Here is a 20,625-nt window from a genome sequence, read left to right on the forward strand (position 1 = left end):
AGACCCACAGGTATGAGATCCATCTGTGCCAACTCCCTGTCTGAGGTCACAGTCTGGAGACATAAGACACCACGAGGGTGAAGGACATAGAGGAGCTCACTCTAAGGTTTCTGCAGCTTCTTCTTCTTCTTCATTATTTTAAAGTTAAAAAAGGTATTGTGACACATGCAGAAGGTTAGCCAGACGGGGAAATGCTCCCGGGTCAGCTCTGGATGCCCTTGGCTGGGCAAACAGGAGCCTGGGATCCGTGGAGCCTGTGGTGCCTTCTGCTCAGGTGCAAGCTCCTGTGTGGCAGGGGCTGCGGCTGGGACTAGGCCAGGACTGGTGCCAGGGCTGAGTGTCGGAGGGGGAGCTCTCAGAACCTGCTGGCCAAGGGCTGGCTGTGAGGCAAGAGTGGGCTGTCATGGCCCCACAGCCACTTGAGGAAGCGCTAGCTATAGTGTAGAGGGGCTGGCCAGATCTCAACAGCTCTGGGTTGCCCCGCCCCCAACAACCCCTTAGGGAGTTAGGGATGGGAGCACCCTGGGCGTGTCTCCACATCAAGCCTAAGTTCTAAAGATCTGGAGAGGCTATCTGCTGCTGTCACTGCCTGGAGGGTGAGGATTGCACTTGGCTGTTTCACTCCCCCCAGTGGACTGAGTTCTCACTGGCCGGCAGGAGAACCGGGTCCCTTTGAAGTCCACAGGTCCTGAAGAGGCAAGGGGAACTGTAGAGGCCACAGGGAGAGCTGGGACCAGACCAAGAACCCAACTCTCCCACCCCCAGCCTGGGCCAGAGCCACACATCTGGGGCCAGGACACTCAGAAGGGCCGGGCCTGCAGCCTTGTTTCTCAGCCAGGAGCCCAGACTGACCCTAGCTGACCCCTCACATGCACCCAGAGTCAAAACCATTCGGGGCGTTTCCTTCCACTGAGAAGAGAAACCGAATTGCCAAAGGACTCTGGGTCCACCCACAGAAGCTTCCGGGAGCCACCTAGTCAGAGGTCACTTGGATGCAGAAGAGTTCAGTCCTAGCACCCTAGACAGGCTCTCAATTTCAGCCATTGACAGTCGTCAACATAGCAGACAGACACTGCCACGGAACGCGGCTCACGAGGGGGCAGCCTGCCAGGCACCATGGCCTGCTTTGTCTGGGCCAGGCCCTGCATACTCATCTCAATCCCTCTGGATTTTCCTCCAGGCCTTCAAACCCCTGGCAGCACTGCTGCCTCTCCCAAGAGAGGTCAGGAAGGTCTGTTTCTTCTTAGGATGGCTCTGCTGACCAGAGTCATAAAGCCGGGAAGTCCACCCACCCAGAAGTCCTCCCAAGAGCAGGGAATTTTCACTGGTGACCACAGACTCCAGTTGTGGCCCTAACCTAAGTGTTCCGGGTAAGTCCAGATTCTTGTTTTCACTTAAGAAATCTGGATCTTCCCCCGAGGGGTCCTTGGGAAGGTGAAGCCCAGGCCTGGTGTCCTGCAAACAGCGGCAGTGCACACTTCCTTGATGGCCCAGCACTGGAGGCTCCTCTGCAGAGCCTGCCTACCCGCTCCCCTCCGGGACGCGGAATACGCCCCTCCTCGGGGCCTTTGCACCCCACCCCCCAGCACTCTGCCTCCATATGCTCAGGCAGTTCTTCCTCCTGACTCGGTTTCAGAACACACGTGGCTTCCTTGTGGCCTGTAGCCACAGCTACTGTTGCATCACGTTAGCACATGCTGAGGAGACCCCCTGCACCAGGCCTGTCTGGGACCCAGCCCTGCTCTGCCTCCCTAACCTACGGGGCTCCAGATCGGAGGGAGTGGTCTGTGCTGGTACTCAGGCCTAAGCCCTGCAGGGAGCTTGTCACTCTCCCCATGCTGTCCCCTGCCTGACCCTGCTCTTGTGGCTGACACCGAGGTCTGTAACCTCCTGGGCCTGCCAACACTGGGACCCTCCCACCCCCCTGGCACAAGTCGTCCACAGCTGTCCCCGTCATCTCCTGACCTCTCTTCTACACAGCCTCCTTTTAGCCAAGGCTGCCCGTGAAACCAGAGCCTTCTCCTGGGGAGCTCACACCCAGGCTGGGAAAGTGGCTCAGGAGTCCAGCCTGAGCGCCACATGCTTAGAAAACCCCTTCTCCCTGGCAAGCTCCATGTTCCTCAGGGCCTGAGGGGGGGCGCTACTGGTACACCTCTGTGCCATCTGCCTCTGCCCTGGGCAGCTCTACTCAAGGGTACACTGAGAGGCTTACAAGGAGCAAAGTGAGCTCCTACCTGCTCAGAGACACCTGTATGGGGTGGCGGGGCATCTGGGTGCCCAACCCTGAGCGAGTACCCGGGAGCGCAACGCTGCTCAGCGTCACACTGCACGGAGCAGAGGGTGGATGGTCGGCCCCACGGCCGCCCAAGCTGCAGGATCTGCCATCATGCCGTGATACCAGTGCCCTCATCTGGGCTTGGCTGGCAGCCAGGCGCCATCCAGCCTGGGTCCGCGCCAGTTCACCCAGCTGCAGCTCTACACTTCATCCTTCTCCCCGGGAGGCCTGCCAGCCTACCCGGCCTCCAGAGGGCAGCAGGCAACCAGCAAAAGGACTCGCTGGCTGGTGAGGCCCACCAAGGCGGGAAGGAAGATGGCAGCCCCCACCTCGTCCCCACATGTTCACAGCCCCGGCCCCGGCGTGTACACACGTGGGCGGAGCGCGTGCTTCAGCAGCATGGAACTCACCCGTGGAGCGATGAATGCAGGTGTGCTGGTTGTCACTGAGGAAAAAGCCGCCGTGGCACTGGCACTCATAGCTGCCCATGGCATTCACACAGATCTGCTGGCAGCCGCCATTGTTATCCTGACACTCGTCCACATCTGCCGGAAGAGGAAAAGAGAGAAGGGAGTGACTCCTGGAGGCCGCGATTTCCCCAGCCTGCACTGGAGGGCCTCTGCAGACCACCACAGGGCAGCGCCCACTGTCTGGCAGTGCTACTCCACGTTCGTGCCCACGGTCACCGTAGAACTCCACGGCAACACCCACGGTCTGTGCTACGGTGCCACCTCACGGTGGAACTCTGTGGCAGTACCGCGGTTTATTCTACAGTGGTACTGTGCCGTACTCCGGGCTACGCCATGCTGGTACTGTACAGAGGTACCATTCAGGATACTCAAGGCAGTATTTCATGGAGGTACTGCAAAGGGCCGTGTCTGGATGCCATCCTAGGAAGGTACTTTGTCGGGGGCAATCCATGGACATGCTCCGAGATCACACTTCGGGGTACACCACGGTTCCCTTCTAGAGCAATCCGGAGAAGTAGCCAGTGACCATGGCTGCTTCCTGGGTGCCTAGCAGAGGTCAAGCCTGGGGCCTACTTTACTCCTTCACTTTTTGCCCCAACCTACCAGAGCCAGATATTGGCCCATCTTTAGATGAAGAATCTGTGAGCCAGAGACACAAAGCCATTTGTCCAATATCCCACATGCATTAAGTGTCAAGAGGCAGAAATCAAACCTGGAAGACTGACTCCCTAACTTGGACCCCTTCCCCTAGAAACGCAGTGTAAGCCTGCTCTACCTCCCTGCTTCTCCCTCGTCTTCCCAAACAGCCTTGCCAACCACAATCCACCATTCCCTCCTCTCTCAAGTTGACAGCAAGCCACACAAGACCCAGAGCCAAGGCGGAGGCTGGAAGCCCAGGGAGGCTGCGCCACCCTGAGGCTCTGGGCCCCGCAGATTGATTTCAAAAGCCCAGAGGGTGGGAGGATTTGAAAAGGCCCTGACCTCTGGCTGCCAGGACAGCTGGGGAAGGCTGCCAAGAGGTCTTTCCCACTCCCTGGGAGGGACGGACCTCAGGGCCGACGCTCACTCCTGACCAGAGGCTGCTGGCACAAAGAGGAGCGACTGGCTGAAAAGAGTCTTTATGGAGTTCTGGTCGTGCACAGAACAGCATGTTTCAATTACCGAAGTCATAACCCCCTACTCTGTCGGTTTGTTTAATGAAAGAAGGGCTTCTTAAACCTTAATGTTCCATGGCTGTATTGTCATTTTAATAGGCAAATATATAAAACCACAGAGGCAACGTGAGCTACTGGCTGCTTCCAGCCCATCTCTGTCCCTCTGCGCTCACACATGTATACGCACACGCACGTGTGCGTGCACTTTGGCACTGAGAAATTCCATCCGGTCCTTTTGAACACAGACATCTTTTATTCTTGAGACTAAAAGAATGCGAAAAGGTAGAGGCAAGCACGCAGACCTGTGCTGAGCTGGCCAGCCACTTGGCTGGGAGCGCTGTCAGCTGGGGACAACAGACCACTTACCACCCAGGGGCCCTCGGCTGCCTTTGAGGCCCACAGCGAGGCGCGTCATTATTCTCTGGCAAGCTCAAATGTCAGCCCTGCGGCAGCTGGAGCAGAGAGGCAGGGCTCTGAAGTCCAAAAGCCTCCAGTGGTTACAGTTCCGAGAGAAGGTGACTCTTGCTGACAGGAGCCCAGCTGACGTGGGATGGCAGGAAGAGGACAGCCTTCACCCACGGCTTTGCTGGTGGCTCCCTGTGGACACCTTTGTGAAAGAACCCCAACGTACAGCAAGTGGGTGCCCCCCCGTCGCATTCCTCCAGCCTGAGCTGTCAGGTTCCCTGGGCCCTTGACCTCAGCAGCCTGAAGCCAGCATCTTCCTGCCCCACCACGATAGCTCACCACAGGCCACAGCTCATGTGGCACATGGTTTTACCAACTGGTACCCTCCAGGACACCAGCTGGGGGCAGCTGGAGGTGAAGGTCTCAGCAGGCTGAGCAAGGCAGAGCTGACACCCTAGCCTGGCTCCAGTGCCACAGCCAGCAGCCTCTCGCTGAATTGGCTGGGCCAGAAGGAAGTTCAGACTATGTCACCAACAACCCTGTCTCTCTGTGAACTTGAGTCTCGAGGTCACCTTGAGCTCGTGCCCATGGAGCCCCAGGTGTGGCTGTTCCTCAGAGCCTGGAGAGTGACTCAGTGCCTCTAGGGTTAGTGCCATCTCTGGCTCAGCAGGATCTGAGAGGCACCTGTGCCCAGGTCCTGGCACGCGCCTGACCATGGCGGCTGTTCCCAGGCTCTGCAGTCAGTTGCGGCCTCTCTCCCCATGGCCAGCACTGCTCTGGGCCTGGGCCTCTGTGGCTTGAGCGAAGGCTCATTTGTAAGATAGACAAAACAGAGACCCTACCATGCCAGCTTCACAGGGCAGACATGCTGCTTTCACCCGAGGCCACCCATGTGTGCCAACCTGGGGCCTGGCCTGGCTCTTACCTCACTGAGGGCGAGGAAGCAAAGGGCAGCTGACGACCCTGCTCTGTACGGGCTGGCAGGGTAGCTGGGCCTTTGGGACAGAGCTGTTTACACTAGCAGGGAACAATGGCTCGCCAAAACTGATGAATAATTTGAAACAAATGCAAGGCCATGTAAACATTTCTTTCTCTCACTCCCCAGTGATAAAGCCCAAGATTAAGCAGGCGGGAGGGGGGGAGCCCCTCACCACCCTTTCTCCACGGGTCCAAACACGAGCCTCGCGCACCCCTCCCCCTCCGCGCAGCCTTCATGGGAAGCTCAGGCCCCACTCGTGCCTTCTCCCACCCGTGTTTCCAGCTCTTAAACAGGGTTGGATGGAGAGCAAGCCGCTGGGCAGCAGGCTTGGTCGTGCGACTGTCCACAAACCCACGGAAGAAGGGTTCACCGAGCCCTGTGGTGGTCCCTGAGAAGTGGGGGAGCCCAGCACACTCACTGTGCATGCCCCGGCCTGAGGGGCTCCTCCACAGCTTCCGGTCTCAGCCTCCTCAGGTTCTGCCCTGCTCAGTGGCTCATGAACGCAGGCCAGGCCTGCGTTCAGAAAGAGCCCAGAGGGTCAAGGGTTGCAGGTGGTCCACCTGGAAGTGGTTCGAGAGCACTGGGAGGTGAGAAGGCTCTTTCCTGCCCACTCACAGAACCACAGCATGTTTCCACACCTGGGGGGAGCACGGAGCCGCTGGGGTACCACAGACTCCCATCTCAGCTCACTTCCCTCAGACCGTGGCTTGGGCTCACATGCAACATTGAACGCACATGGCAGCCCTCCGGGGTGTGGCCCCGCCTTCCCTGGTTCTCAGAGCTCCGTGTTTCTCTGAAGGTGTGGAACACAGAAAGGTGCCCGGGTGCCGAGGCTCACACACCTGGCTGCACATTTGCTTTCCCAGGTATCTACCCTGCCTTGTGCCCAGTCACCCTAACCCCTAGGTCAGCTAACTTCTTTTCCCTTTTTTCCTTTGCCCAGACCGCAGGGCCTGGCTGACATGTCTGTGCTCTGCCTCTCTTCAGGGCGGATCCCAGCTGAGGAGTGGCTGAATGGGGGGGGGGATGTACTGGTGGACACCCCCGGAAGGGCCCCTAGCACTGCAGCAGCCAAGGTGCACAGCCAGGGTCGTGCCAACAGTCCGCCTCCACCACTCCCCAATCGCCCTTCTACTGTTCTCTGAACATAGCCCGGCACTCACACCTGACCTCCTGCATACCTCCTTCCCTCCATGCAGCAGACCACAAACGCCCAAGACCCTCTAAAGAGAACACGGCTGGCTCAGTCCCTGGCTCAAGGTTCACATCAGCACATGGCAAGGGAGGCTTTCTGGAGGAGATGAAGGAGCTGCTAGGAGATTTGCCACCTGAGGATGGAGAAGGAGGAAGAGGAGGAGGAGCAGGAGGGAGGATCCAGCTTCTGGTCTCTCTTTCTGTGTAACCATGGCCAAAAGATGATGGAGCCATGAAGCAGACGCTCAAGGATGGTTTAGGGCTGGCACAGAGCCGACCCCAGGCCCCACTCAGCCAGGTGTGCAAGGCAGGGAGAGCTCCTCCAGTGCACACACGTGCCTTTAGTTGTGTCCCTACACCCGACGGAGCCCTGATTCTTTGGGTTCCAGGCACTTGGTGGTAGGCAGGGAAGGGAGCCAAAGAGAAAGCCAAGCCTTGGGCCTGTGGAGAGGGAGACCCCTCAGCCAGACCGGGGTGTGAGATCTGGGAGTGACAAATGGGCCTGCTCTTCCTGGAGTCCACACCAGCCAATGGCTGCTGGCGGAGTGAGCAGAAGACAGGGTGCCAGGGAAGACCTGAACACCTGGGGGCAGAGGAGGCCCCCCACCCTACCAGCCCCAAACCCCAAACTTCACCTGGCCACCCAGCCTGGGGACCATCTCATCTTTGAACTCCTTTCCTCTGTCTCTCCCCAACCCAGCTACCCAGTCGTTGACTGTCCCTAACCTACCTCATTCTTCTGTTTCCCCAGCTTTCCCGGCACAGGCCTGGCTTGGCTAGCACCGCCCCATGCCAGTGGGTCTTCCATCTTCCAGCTCTCCTGAGCTCCTCTCCAGGGCCGTGGTCATGAAGGCCTCTAGTTCCGACAGACATGGCACTTGAGTACCACCAGCACCTCTGGAGAACACCCAGGCCTGGTACTGAGGTCAGGGCAGGCTGCCCTTAGCTGCAGCTCCTGCCTGCCCATTCCTGCCTAGTGGGCTCCCTCTCATGGGCAAGAGCTTGCCGTGCGCCTGCCAGCCCCCAAGACTCATGCCAGAGCCTAGCCCACAGACTGCGGTGGACACGGCTGTCTCCTTGCAGGGCGAGTCTCTGGAGGTCTGCAGGCAGGGCTGTGGTTTGTGCCTGAGGTCTGCTGTTTGGCCCAAGGTGCTAATGTTTGTTTTTATTAATGGCTGGCTGTTTGTCCTCCTTTGGGCTGAGAATCCAGGTTTGCAGTTATTTATAACGTTAAAAAAGGATGACTTCTGGACCCAGCTTTGGTTGCTTTGTTTCCCATGAACACTTCATGATTTGAAACAGAGATGTTGTGTTCTGTGCGGACCCCACCCGTAGGTCCGTGGCTGGAGGGAGCCCACTGGGTGTCAGGCTGGCTCCATGTCTCAGCAAAGGCCTCCGGAGCTCCCCTCAGAAGGGTGGCCGAGGCAGAAAGGCCTCTTGGCTATCGAGTGGCTCTTGCAAAATTGCATTTGATGAGTTAAGTGTAAATAAATAAGAACCAGATGAATTTGATTTAGGGTAAAATACGCAGGGGCCTTAGAGCCTGGGGCCTGAGTTCTGCCAGATCCAGAACTCTCCAGAGCTGTCGGGAGCCTGGCATGGCTGGCAGGAGCTCTGCGCGGGTCTTGGAGGGCCGATCTGCCTCCTGCTCCGGGCATCAGCTGAGGCCTGTGCTGGGGCTCTAAATTCTCTGGCAGACCTAAGGCTCAGTGATGGGAGAAAGGGGACAGGTGGGGGTACATTTTCACAGGCCCATCCCTGAGCCAGTCCAGGGGAGGGTGGGCTCCACTGCAGCTACAGGACTTCCGGGCTGCTCCCCATACCTTCAGGGGCCGGGGCCTTCTGACCCTGGTTCTGCTCCCCAGTTCCCCACTACTGCCTCTCCAAGGACAGGGTTGCTGCCATGCCTCCTGCAGACAGTCTGGGGGGGAGCGGGTCACCCCACAGCCACTACCTGTGGGACGTGGCTGTCTTCCACACCAAATGGGGTACAGGATGCATGATCTTGGGTAGTCCAGTGTGTGGCCTGGGTTTGCTTCTCTAGAACAACACTGGGGTGTTTGAGGGTTAAAGCAATTAGCACAGTGCCTGGCTGTTGTGAGCATTTAATAGGGTGAAAATATTAGCATGATGGATATAATAAATAAAATATGAAAATGGTATATGATGAACATATTGTGAAATGCTAAATGAATATGATATAAAATAGTGATATAATAATACGAGAAGAGTAATTAAATAAAATACAGTAATGAAATGCAACTAAGAAATATACTGCCAATAGAAACTTGTACCTAAAGGCTTATGGACACGGAGATAAACTATGATGTAAGGACACATAGGACTGTAACCATAGGAACGGTCAGGAGTCTGGCTTACAAGATGAAGTATCATAGGAGCCCAGACACCTGGGCAGAATAGATAGAGCAAGCAACCAGCACATCCCTGGGCACCACCGACCAAAAGGTGTAACCAATCCAGACCAAGCAAGGACCAAGGCACAACCAATTCAAATCAAACACGAAGGAGTTTGAGCTGGAGAGGAGCAGGCCAAGGACTAATATAAACCAAGGAATCAGAATGAGGAGCGGCACTTCTGCTGGCCTTCACTGAGACTGCGGTTCGAGGATCTTTGGCATGCAGAAGCTGCTCTTGCTGGAGAAGACTGACGAGGACCGAGACTCGTCGTGTGGCCCCAGAGCTCACACCACGGCAGGACTGGGAGCTGGGTCTAACATCTGATAGACAGGCCCTGTTCAACTTCAGGACTAAGAGATGTTAGAGAGCTGAGTCCAGCGGTGTGCTGGATAGGCAGGTGAGGACTAGAAGATAGGAACTAGAATATAGTGTCAACTCTGCTAAGCTATATGAAATCAATAAACTATGTTGCATCGTATTGTCTGCCTATTGGTGAAATACTTCGCCGGCTCACGACACTGGCCCACACCAGCCTTCCACAACTCTGTGCCATGCTGGGCGTACCAGCCTGGGCACTAAAGTCCGTGAGACTCTGATCTCCATTAACCATTAGAAAACCAGGAAGTGGTGCTGTGGCTCAAGGGATAGGGCGATAGCCTTGAGCTGAAGAGCTCAGGGACAGCGCCCAGGCTGGGTTTGAACCGCAGTCCTCGGATCTCAGCCTCCTGAGTAGCTAGGATTACAGGCGTGAGCCATCACGTCCGGCCGTACCACATTTTATTAGCCATTCACCAGCCAAGGGACATTTGGGTTATTTCCACCTAAGGGCTATTTCTTCCCCCCTCATGAGGGCTATTGCTAATGGTGCTAAGAATATTGACAGGAGAGGCACTGTTACATAATACCATAACTGTACGTCTATCTCTTTGCGGGGCACTGTTATGTAATACCATAACAGTGGTGTGGCCCCTCTCTTGGCCACAGGGCAGAGCTCACGGGTTCCACCAGTCAGGCCTGAGTTCCCGGTTCCGTTTTCCACATCCATACCCATCCAGACCTACCCCTGCCCACTCCTGTTCTGTTTCAGTGGCTGACCGTACGGCCATGACGGAATCTCTCCTGGCTTTACTGTGCATTGCCCCCATGTCTGTTCGCATCCTTCGCCCACCCCTCACCTGTCTTCTTTATCTATTCCAGCTACTGTAAACACGGACAGACACGAGCAGTGGAACGATGGGGGAAGGCAGTAAGCCTCGGGTGCTGTTGGGCTTCATTTTCTTCCACGTGCCAATCCAGGAGACCCTGCACACCCACGGCTTCACTGGCTGCTTATCTGTCGCTATGCCCAGGCCTCCAGCCCCCTTCTCCACTGATCTCTGAGCCTGCACGGTGCACTGACCCACTCTACCCTACAGCCCATGCTCCTTTCCAGGTCCACCTGGTCCTTAAGCCCCACGCTCCTCACCTCTCCTGGATGGCTGGTCAACTGCCTTTGCCCAGGCCTACCTCAGGGCCCGCACCGCTCCACCAGCCTCTCTGCTGCCACCTTCTCTACGAAGAGCCCTCAAGATGGATCATAGTCACACACTTGCTTTCCTGGCCACCAAGGCCACTGGGAACAGGTCTGGCTGCGTGCTAGCCAGCCTCACGTGTGCATGCCCCCTCTGGTTGTGTTGTGCTCCTCTGCTCCCCAGTATAACGGCTCCATCTCCACCTCCAGCCCTCAGCCGACTGGTCCCTTCCCTGGGGATGCTCCTCTGGCCACCAACCCGAGGCAGCAGGTCGCCTGCCCCGCCTCCTTCAGAGCACATGGCAGCCCCATGTATTCTCTGGGATCTCTTCCCTCCACGTCTGCTCAAGACAACAGCAGTCTTTGAGAACAGGGACTGTGTATGCCTTGAGCATCTCAGACCTGGGTGGGGGGCAGGTGTAACAGTGCCTGGGGCACCCCATGTCTGTGGGTGCACAGCTGAGTGCTCTGGAACCTGTAGGCGGTGGCACAGCCAGCCTGACAAGCCAGGGGCCCAGGCTCCAGGCTGATCTAGACAGGGATCAGCTGCAGGAGCCCTGCAGCCGCACACTGCAACCAGCGAGGCAGCTCCATGGCTGAGTGACTCTAGCCACGTGCAGCTGAGGCAGCCCCTAGGCCAGAGGCTGAAGACCTGAGCACACTGGGCAGAGAAAAGTATGCCCACCTGACCCCACCTGGCATCGTGCCCTGTCCTTGTCTGGAAGGGAGCCTGGACGTGGCATGCACCCGCTGGGAGGAGAAGATGGCGGCCTGTGGCCCTGGTGCCAGGCGCTGCACCACACTGTGCTCAGGGGTGGACAGGTTCACAGGGGCCCTGCGGGTGAGGGCCAGCCTGTGTGGGCCTTCCGTGACATGAGGACAGTGTTTCAGGAGGCGGCTGGAGTGAGGAAGGGTCTGGGATTGGTGGGTGCCTCTTGCCAATTGTCCCCACCTGCAACATCGGCTGTCTTTAAGCAGGGCCGGGGTGGAGGGAGCCCCGGCCTCATGGCGCTGGCTCTGCCAGGCTGGCCTGCCCACAGCCCCACTTGATCGTGGCTGACAGGCCGCTTTCCACAGCTGCGAATGTGATCCTGGCTGGACATCTGTGGGAGGCCCTGCAGTATTTAAAAATTTCTTTTGATGAGGATCAGCATGGAGGACTGGCGCGGGGAGCGAGGCAAAGCAAACAAACAAGCCGTGGAAGCAGAGCCGCTGTGCGAAGAGGCAGCCCTGGAGGGCCAGCTGGCTGCGATCACCTCCGGGGCGGCCTCTTGAGAAAGGCTCCGGGACCGTGCAGAGGCCAGGCGGTCCAGCGACCCCCGTGTTGACACAGGCTGACACGGGTCCTCTAGCTGGCTGGTCCGGCCTGACCTCAGTCAAGTGGGCTGGCCGAGTCCCCTCAGCACTGTCTAGCCTGAAGTCTGCCCAGGGAAACTGGGTACATTTTCTCCCATGTGCCCCAGCTGTGGAGGGCAGGACCGGGTCTTTTCCTCATTCGGCCCATGTGCGCTTGGCGGTGTCCTCCCCCCCCCCCCCGCCCCGGGGGCCTCCCTCTCTTGCACCACCCTCTGGGGTGGACCCCGTCACTCTAGCAGTGAGGGCCACACACACCCAGGCCTGTGCCAGTCCCGTCAGACCACTTGCTGCCTGCCTGCCTGTGTGGTGCCTGTCTGCCCACCTGCCAGTGCATCCCAGGCTGCAGGGCAGCTGTACTCTGTGCAGACAGTCCAGGGACACATCCAGTGCTGGTGGCCCTTCCACGTGGGACACAGACAGCTGGAAGTGGGATTCCGAGGTGGTGACTGAGTGTCCCCTTCTGGGCTCACTGTGGAGCTGGGCTGACTCTCACACCCAGTGTCCATCCACACAGTGCCCGGTAGACCCTCTGCTCACCGGCCCTTCTTCAGAGACATGCCACGCTGTGCACTCACTCCTTCCCCACGCACAGATGGCACCCATGGCAGAGACAGGCAGTGACAGAGAGGCCCAGGCATCAACCTCCTTCCAGGTCCTGGCCAGGCAGCAACTGGCTCTCCCGACTCCTGACAGGCAGTGGCGCCCCACCCGGCTCTGCCAGGCCATGCCCGCCCCCTCTCATTGGCACTGGGAATCCACCACTTCCTTTTGTGGCAGGATGTGCCACAAATTCCATGATAGTCACCGTATTTCTCCACATGGCCCAGGTACCTCGGAACATCAGGCCCTGTAACCAATCTCCAGACGCCTGGCCTGGCAGGCATTGGCATGCCAGGGGCCTGTGCTAGCAGCGGGGCCGGGAGAGAGGAGACCACCATGTTACAAATGGTTTTTCCTGGGCATTCAGCTGTCCTAGACAGAGGGTCATGGCAGTGGCAGCTCTCACTGGGCACCGCTGACTGCCGGCTCCCGACATCCTGGACTTGGGTTACATTCTGTCACCTCCACACACAGTTATGTAGCAACACAGAACCCAGTTCTGATGGACTATGGGGGACACACACGAACATCATCACCTTCATGAGAAGCACAGAGACCCCACTACAGACCCGTTGGTAGTCAGCTGAGGAGCTGTCAGGGAGCGGTGACAGAAAGCGGGCCTGCAGGGTGCAGTGTCCGTGTCAAGGCAGTACTTGGAAGGTTCTGAGAGACCTCGGCGCCCGCAACCATCCAACTTGCCGGCTTTCTCCTAGCAGCTAGCTGGGGGCTGCTAGGAGATCGAGCCATGCAGCTTGGCACGTGCCAGCTCCGCCTGGCTGTGGCGTGTGCCCTCCTCGTGGATAATCTTCCCGGTGGTTAGAATCGCGTTTTCTGCCCCTTACCTGGCTACGTGGCATGTCTCCATCATACTTGGGCCTCTCTAGGCTCCAGGTCAAGAGCTAAATCAGCTCCAAACTCAGCCCAATAGGCGTTCCCAAGGAAAGACCCCCAGAGCCCAGCCAGAAGGGAGCCCAGAGAGGGACCCTCAGGGGCTGACCTCGGCCACGGCCTAGGGGACCTGTCGGGGTCATCCAAATGGGACAGTGAACACAAGGCTAGGAGAGAAGGACTCCTGCGTGGGCACAAGGGGAGTGGCGAGCGAGGAGCCATGGCCCAAGAAACCAAGCTGTCACCAAGCTGTTTCTCGTCCTGGCGACTGCGCTCTGGAGAGAAGAGGGGAGGAGTGGACAGGGCCTCTGTCTCGCAGGAGGAGGACACCGAAAAGGGCTCGGCTATGGTTCCCAAGGCCAGGTCAAATAGACCCCGTGCTTCCCAGACCCAGGATGCTGGTGGGAGAGGCGGCCCACCCCGGGCACAGAACTGTGCTCCCGGGCTTCCGGGACCACACGTGTTTGCTGTCACAGGCAAAACCTCAGAAAATCTACGAACCTCTAGCAGAGTCTAACTGCTTTCATTTTCCATGATGTGGACGGGGAGGCCCTGGGAGGAAGGTGGGGGGGGCACTCGCTCCCCACAAGTAGCAAGAATCGGGGGTCAGAACCGGCTCCCTCTCCACACTCGGCTAATGAGCCCCTTCCCGCTTTGTCAGCCATGTGGGGGAAGAAGGAAACTCATTTGCAGAGATACCATATCGTTCAATGCGTTTCTTTTTCCCAGGCAGTTGACAAGGCTGGGAGAAGCGGCCTAGCCTGCTGGCAGATCCTGCAGCTAGCGTGGTGAGGTCACCGGACTGCCTGCCTGCCTGCTGCAGGAGGGAGGGTGGGAGGTGTGGATGAGAGAGCGTGAGCGAGGCAGAGCCCTCCTCAGTTTACCTTAGAAACACTGGTGTTTACAGAGCAGGGACGGGACTGTCCAAAGCTGTTTAGTTTTACATTAAAATGGTCAGCATTTTTACTGAGTAAGAAATGCGCTGGACTGTTGAAGTATGAAGACAAATAAACAGAGGCAGCGCAGCGCTCGGGACGGGTTCACGGGAGCACCACATTGTCTCCAGCTGTCCTCCCCGGCCCACACGGCCCTTTCATCACACCGCCAGGCCCAGCCTGGCCCTGCCTCCACAGTGCCCACGAGGAGCAGCTGGCATCCTGGATGACTTCCTGTCCAGAGACAGCAGGAGCCCCCGGCTGCCCTCCTCGCCTTTGCTCTTTCCACCTGGAAGCCTCAAGCGTCACCTGCACATCCACGCCATCCCCCGGCCCCGTCCTGACACAGGGGGCTGCCTACTCCACAGGCAGATATGGACTTGATGTGTCCCAGGTCACCAGCGGGACTGGAAACTCTGCAGCCAAGTGACCCCAGGCCAGTGGCACTGCTTTCTGACTGGGGTCTGTGGGCAGCGGTTTACCTAGATGCTCCCTGGCACGAGGAGCCCGTGCTCATCCTTTGAGTCTCACCTATGTTTACAACCTGCTCTGACGTGGGTGTGAGGAAGAACCGGCAATCAGACAATCCTATCTGGGGAGCCAGGCACTGTGTGTGCTTTACCAAGCTCATCTCATCCCGGGCAAATGGCCCCATCTCACTGGGGAACCCCGGAGGAAAGGAGCAGTAAGTGGGAAGACTCAGGGTTCAAAGCCAGGCAGGCTTGCCATGCTTCCCAAAGGAGGGATTATCACTCGTTTCAAACCACCAACACCCAGGGCAAGGCACAGCGTGGGAGCTGCGAGTTCTTTGTGAAGTGAGTGGCTGTCAAGGTCTCTGGCTTTCGAAGCCAGCTGGAAGCTGTCCGCTGAACTTCTCTCTCATGCCCATCTGGACGGCTACTCCCCATCTCAACAGAGTTCAGCCAAGCTGACATCTCCACCAACTTCCACACGTGTGGGCCTCCTTCCACGTGCCCCCTCATCACCACGTTGGCACAGCCACGTAAACTTCGCAGGCCCAGCCCGGGCGGCCAGCTCGGTCCTCGTGCGTGGGACCAAGGAGGGGTTCTTGCTGCTGTCTGCCCAGAACCTCCTCCACACGGAGCCATCTACATCCCTGCCCAGACCCTAGTCCTGGTCCCTGCTTGAGCCCCTCCTGCCTCCTAGTCCCCTGACTTTACTTGGCAACAGGAATGCTTGATCTAAGTGTCAATCAGAACAACATGGATTCCAGGTTAAAATGTCGCATGGCTTCTCAGAATAAAACCCACACCCTGTCTACAAGTTTGAAGGCCCTCCACGACCTCTCCTGCCCCTCTCCCTCTCATCCCCCCTAAGACCTGTCCTCAACTCATCTAGCTTGCTCCCCACTCAGGGGCACACTCGCATCTCCTTGGGCAGAGGACTTGTACTAGATCATGTGTGTGTGTGTGTGCATACACGCACACGCACACACACACGTGCACATTACCGGGGTTGAACTAGAAGCCTCAGAATGCTAGGCAGGCATTTAACCTACAGCCTCAGCCCTTCCGTTTTTTTGAGCTAGGGTCTTGCGAACTCTGCCCTCCTCCTGCCTCCAGGGCCACGCGCCACCTGATGTGGCTGGGGGATGTGACTCCTGAGGCTAGGCTGTAAAACTCTCACACACTTGATCTGGCTGTGTCGAGGCCCCATCCCATGCCGTGAGGAGGCCCCCACAGGCCAGCGGAGAAAGACCGAGCAGAAAAGCCATCCACAAGGATTCTGGCCAACAGCCAACAGCAACCACTCGCTGGGAGCCAGGAAGCTTCCAGATGGCTTTGGCTCCCAGGCCTCAGGTCGTCTCCAGTTTCATGCCGTCTAGCTGAGGGCAGACACCCTGGAATACACGGCAGCCATCCCTGTCTGCTCACAGGAGGAGTGAGATGGCATTTGTGCCCTCAGGGACTGAAGCCCCTTTGCTGAATTATGCTCCGTGTGTTTATGTCTGCACAAGCATGGACTCATGAGGCAACTCCCCACTCTGCAGAGCTCAAGCACAAAGTAGGTGCCCAGGACAATTTTCTGGGTAAACAAATGGTGAATTACCAGGCGGAGGTTGTTAATGGAGGGCTTTCTGCCTGACAGCTCCCTTCTAATTCATCTTTGGCTTTTCCATGTGCCCATCCCCACCTTCGGGCTGGGGGGTTTTCTCAGGTGACAAATCCTTTAATGTGCTCATTCTGCAAATATTGACTTGGGCGCCCAGGGGCTGCCCGATACTGCACAAGGCTCTGGGAGGTGGACGGATAAGCAGCAGGGCTCCTGCTCCCTCGGCAGGTCCCACCACGGGCCACAGGGAGTGAACCACGCAGTATGGCCCCAGAAGACCCCGGGGCACCGGGAGGCTTGAGCCGTGAATGACAAGCAGGTCCATGTGGTCCTGACTGGCCCGGGGAGGCGGCAGGCAGCTGTGAGCTGAACTCCCCCAATCTACAGCTCCCAGAGCAGGTGCTGCGCTGGGCGCCGAATGGAAGGTGCACCAAAAAGAAAAAAACACCTATGTCCTCTCCCCATGGACGTCATGGAGACTGATGAAGAAACATGACACACACTTTGGGAGGATCTGCCAACACACAAGCTCCCCTGTCATGTACTTGAACAGAGCTGTCCACCAGGCAAACAGTAAGCACTCAATACAGGCTCACGGGAATGGGGTGTCTGGTTAATCGATCATTCCTTCTACAGAACCTCGCGATAGAAGACAGTGCTGTGGAGGGAATTTAAACTGAAAGCAACTTGAGAAACACACTTTTCAGTAAGGGAAGGTAAAGACAGAGGCGGGCAAAGACATCTGGTTGAGTAAACTAATGGCTCTGGGGTAAGAGGAGCCTTAGCCTTAGCCTGGGGACACGGGGAAAATTACCCACTGCTGGTTTTAATTTAAGACAGGAAAAAAAATCTTATTCTATTAGCCCAGATAGTGCTCTGTTGTCCGATTGCGTGGAGTTTGGAATAATATTTTTCAAACAGAACTACTGCTATTTCAAGTAATTACACAGCTAAAAGCAGCCATTTGGGGTCGAGCGAGATCTCATCATGGTTTCAATTCTCTCAATTCCCTCTGGTATCATTTTCTGTTACATTTGAGGAATTCCTCAATAAAGATGTCAAATAGAGAGAAGGTTTCACTCCCTGGAGGATAGATCTGGCCACTCTCCAGGACATTCCCACAAGAAAATAGCTGCACTGACTCAGAAGAAGAGAAGGAGTTCAACTGTGAAAACCTAGGCAACTGCAGCCTCACTTTTTGCAACAAACCTGGAAGCTTTCCCAAACTTCTCTACTTCTGTCTAGGGTGATTGGGGTTTGTGCTGGCCTCCAGCCCTTGGGAATCCAGTAGTGGTTTGGAGAGGAACCGGACAAAACTCTTGACTCGGAGGTCTGAAGACAAAGCAACACCACAAACAACACCTGTCTGCCCCCCTCCCCACTGCATAGATAGCAGCCTCTGGGACCTCACCAAGCTGGGTAGGAGTGAGAGAGCAACTCAGCCTGCACAGCCATCTACCACCTCCCAGAGGGCTCCCTCCATGCCAGATCTTCACCAGGTGGTTGGTAGTCTGGTGACCAAGGCTGTCTGGCAGTGAGCAATTGGGATCGGTGCAATTGGGGATCGTGGGAAATGAGACAGTGCAGTGCCCTCTGGCACTACCCTCAGATATGGTCAAGCTGGGATCCGGCTGCTCTGGGGTCCCAGCTCTGCCTCTCCTGGAGCTACAGCCCCCGCTCTAGAACATGGAGTCCACGGTGTCATGAATGCCAGGGACATGCATCCGCCACTCCAGGCTATATCCTGGGTGTTTTTGACCCTAAAATGCCCTGCCTGAATGGTCTCCAGAACTTCCACCCTCAGAGGGAACCACGGCACATGGTCCATGTCAGCAAAGGGGCGGCTGCTGCAGGGTGGACTGGGCTTAATCTGGAGCCATGCAGGGGTGGCACAAAAAGACCAAGTAGCCCTGGAAGTCTAGCCTCCCAGGTCAGCAGGAAGGAACCTCTGCGTTTTCCAGGCTCAGAGAGAAGTGCCGCCATTCCTGCAGCACACAGAGTGGCACAGACTTGCCTCTGTTTCCACTTCTGCCCCGGTCCCTCTGGGGCTTGTGGGGCTGGAAAGGGCCATCTGTCCATGACATCCTCTAACCTTTAAGTGCTGACCAGTCACACAGTGGTCTCTACTTCTCCCAAAATGTAATCAGCACATGGCCCCCTTGCAGCAGCCATCACTGAGGCTGGGGGGACGAGGGGAGCTGGCCTCACATTCTAAGACTCAGGAGCAGGGCAACAGGCCTTGAGCTAGATTCTTCTGGCACCAGGCCAGCTTGCTCTCATGGCTGTGTTTGTCCAGCTAGCATGGGTCAGGCTCTGACATCCCGACACTGCACGTGGCAGCTCTCTGGCGGACAAGGGGCTCTCGAAGCTCAGTCAACAGCCTAGGATCACAAGGAGAGTCTAGGCTGGCGCTGTCCCTGAGCTCTGAAGCTCAAGGCTATTGCTCTATCACTGAAGCTACAGCGCCACTTCTGGTTTTCTGGTGGTTAATTGGAAATAAGAGTCTCACGGACTTTTCTGCCTGGGCTGGCTCTGAACCGTGATCCTCAGAGCTCAGCCTCCTGAGCAGCGAGGATGATGGATGTAAGCCATGGCACCCCGGCGGGGTGAAGATCCTTCTCTGGGCTGTGGGATGTACCCTGGAGCTTCATGATGGGAGGCCATGGGGGAAGGAATGAGCGTCTCAATTAATCAGCCCACCAAGAATCCACTGGACACAAGGCTGCTGAAACCCAGATTCGTGTGGATTCGCTGTGTGTCTGGAGGCAAGGGAGGGGCGTCTACGGTAGCAGAAGCAAGGGTGTCTCCAGACAGGTGGTCCTGTGGGGTCACAGCTGGCTGGAGAGCTCTGTGCCATCAGACCTGGACCTGGCCTTGCAGATGCTGGGCTCGGCCCCCACTAGGTCTTGAAGGCATCCAACGAGCCTGTATCAATGCACCTCCTCCGACACTGATGCCCCAGACATTCCAGGTGTCCAATGCAAGCCTCTGCTAGGCGCTCAGCAGCCATGATGCCCCCGAATTTCACAAAGGCCCTTTTAGACATAGGAGAGGGAGGAAACTGAGGCTCAAGGAGGTGAAGATCCTGATGAGAGTGGCACTGTTCAACCCCAGAGGGACAAGATTTAAGCCCCCCTTCCCCTACATGGCAGCACCATGGGTCTGTCCCGTGGGCCAGAGTGACATTTCCTGCCCAATCACTGAAATATCCCCTTTGCCACAATTGGAGGTAACATTGTGGCTGGGAGGATTAAATGAGATAACTCTTGGCTAATACTTAACGTGATGTATGCCACTGCAAAAGCTGTGCAGTCCCTAGTCACAGGCTTTGTCTGGTTCCACAGTTCCACCCCCAACTTCTTCCCCCACACCTCTACACCCTGGCCTAGACATGAGAAGCTGCCTGTACCTCTCCACACAGGCGGTGCCCTGACCCAGCCAGCCTCCCCCCGCCTCTGGTCAGTCTGCTCAGGGCTTCTTCTTCCTCTTTGAAGATGCCATGTCTCCCCTGTGTCTCCCCCACCGTTCCCTAGCAAGGCATTTAGCTTTTTGCAGGCCCTTCCGGGCCTCGGCAACTTGCGGTCCAGACCTCTGTTTTGGCGCTCATTTGAAACATAATTACATGGTCACAGATCTGTTTCCCATAACAAGATCATCTGAGACCTGATGGGCATTAAACAAACCAGGAAGGATCCGAGTCTGACAGGCCACTAGGACGCAAAGGCAAGGGCACACGGCGCGGGGCCAGCCGTCCCTTGTCCCTACATGCCAGCTGGTGCACTGAATGTCTGCTTGATCCCTTTACAAAGGAAGCACTGCATAGAAAGTCATTTAAAAAAAAAAGAAAAAGGAAAAGGAAAGGCAAGCAAGCAAGCAAGCATGCTCTGGACCCTTTAGTTGTACTTGTAGCAAGCAATCCTAAAGGGACTCTTGGGGTCCAGAATCATCTCTGGATTCTAAGGGTAAAAACAAACCACAATGCCAGGTGCCAGTGACTTACACCTGGAATCCTACTCAGGAGGCTGTGATCTGAGGATTGTGGTTTAAAGCCAGCCTGGGCAGAAGAGTCAAGGACTCTTCTCTCCAATAAGCTACCCGCTCCCCCCCAAAGCCAGAAACAGAGCTGTGGCTCAAGTGGTGGAGCACTAGCCTGAGCAAAGGAGCTCAGAGGCAGCACCCAGGCCCTGAGTTCAAACCCCATTGGTGCAGAACAAACAAAACCAGCACCTGCACTAGTGTGGCCCCGTCTCCCAGGACATCGGCCATCAGGCCGGCTTGCGAACTGATAGTAGCTGCTACTGTGCAGCCATGTTATCTTCACACAACCTCGGGAAATGGGCAGCCGGGTCTCAGGGGCCACACTCGGCC

At 57.0% G+C, this 20,625-nt stretch overlaps 1 protein-coding gene across 1 annotated transcript in view; it reads right to left on the reverse strand.

Annotated features, from left to right (window-relative positions):
* Scube1 (signal peptide, CUB domain and EGF like domain containing 1) overlaps window positions 1–20,625 on the reverse strand; it is an 88,546-nt gene that overhangs the window by 52,567 nt on the left and 15,354 nt on the right. The window contains exon 4 of the mRNA XM_090354132.1: window positions 2,686–2,820. Coding sequence (XP_090210258.1) covers window positions 2,686–2,820 — 135 coding nt within the window. The remainder of the gene's footprint in view (window positions 1–2,685; window positions 2,821–20,625) is intronic.

Source organism: Megascapheus bottae, chromosome 2 (genome assembly GCF_031878675.1).
Source record: "Megascapheus bottae isolate mThoBot1 chromosome 2, mThoBot2.hap1, whole genome shotgun sequence".
NCBI lineage: Eukaryota > Metazoa > Chordata > Mammalia > Rodentia > Geomyidae > Megascapheus > Megascapheus bottae.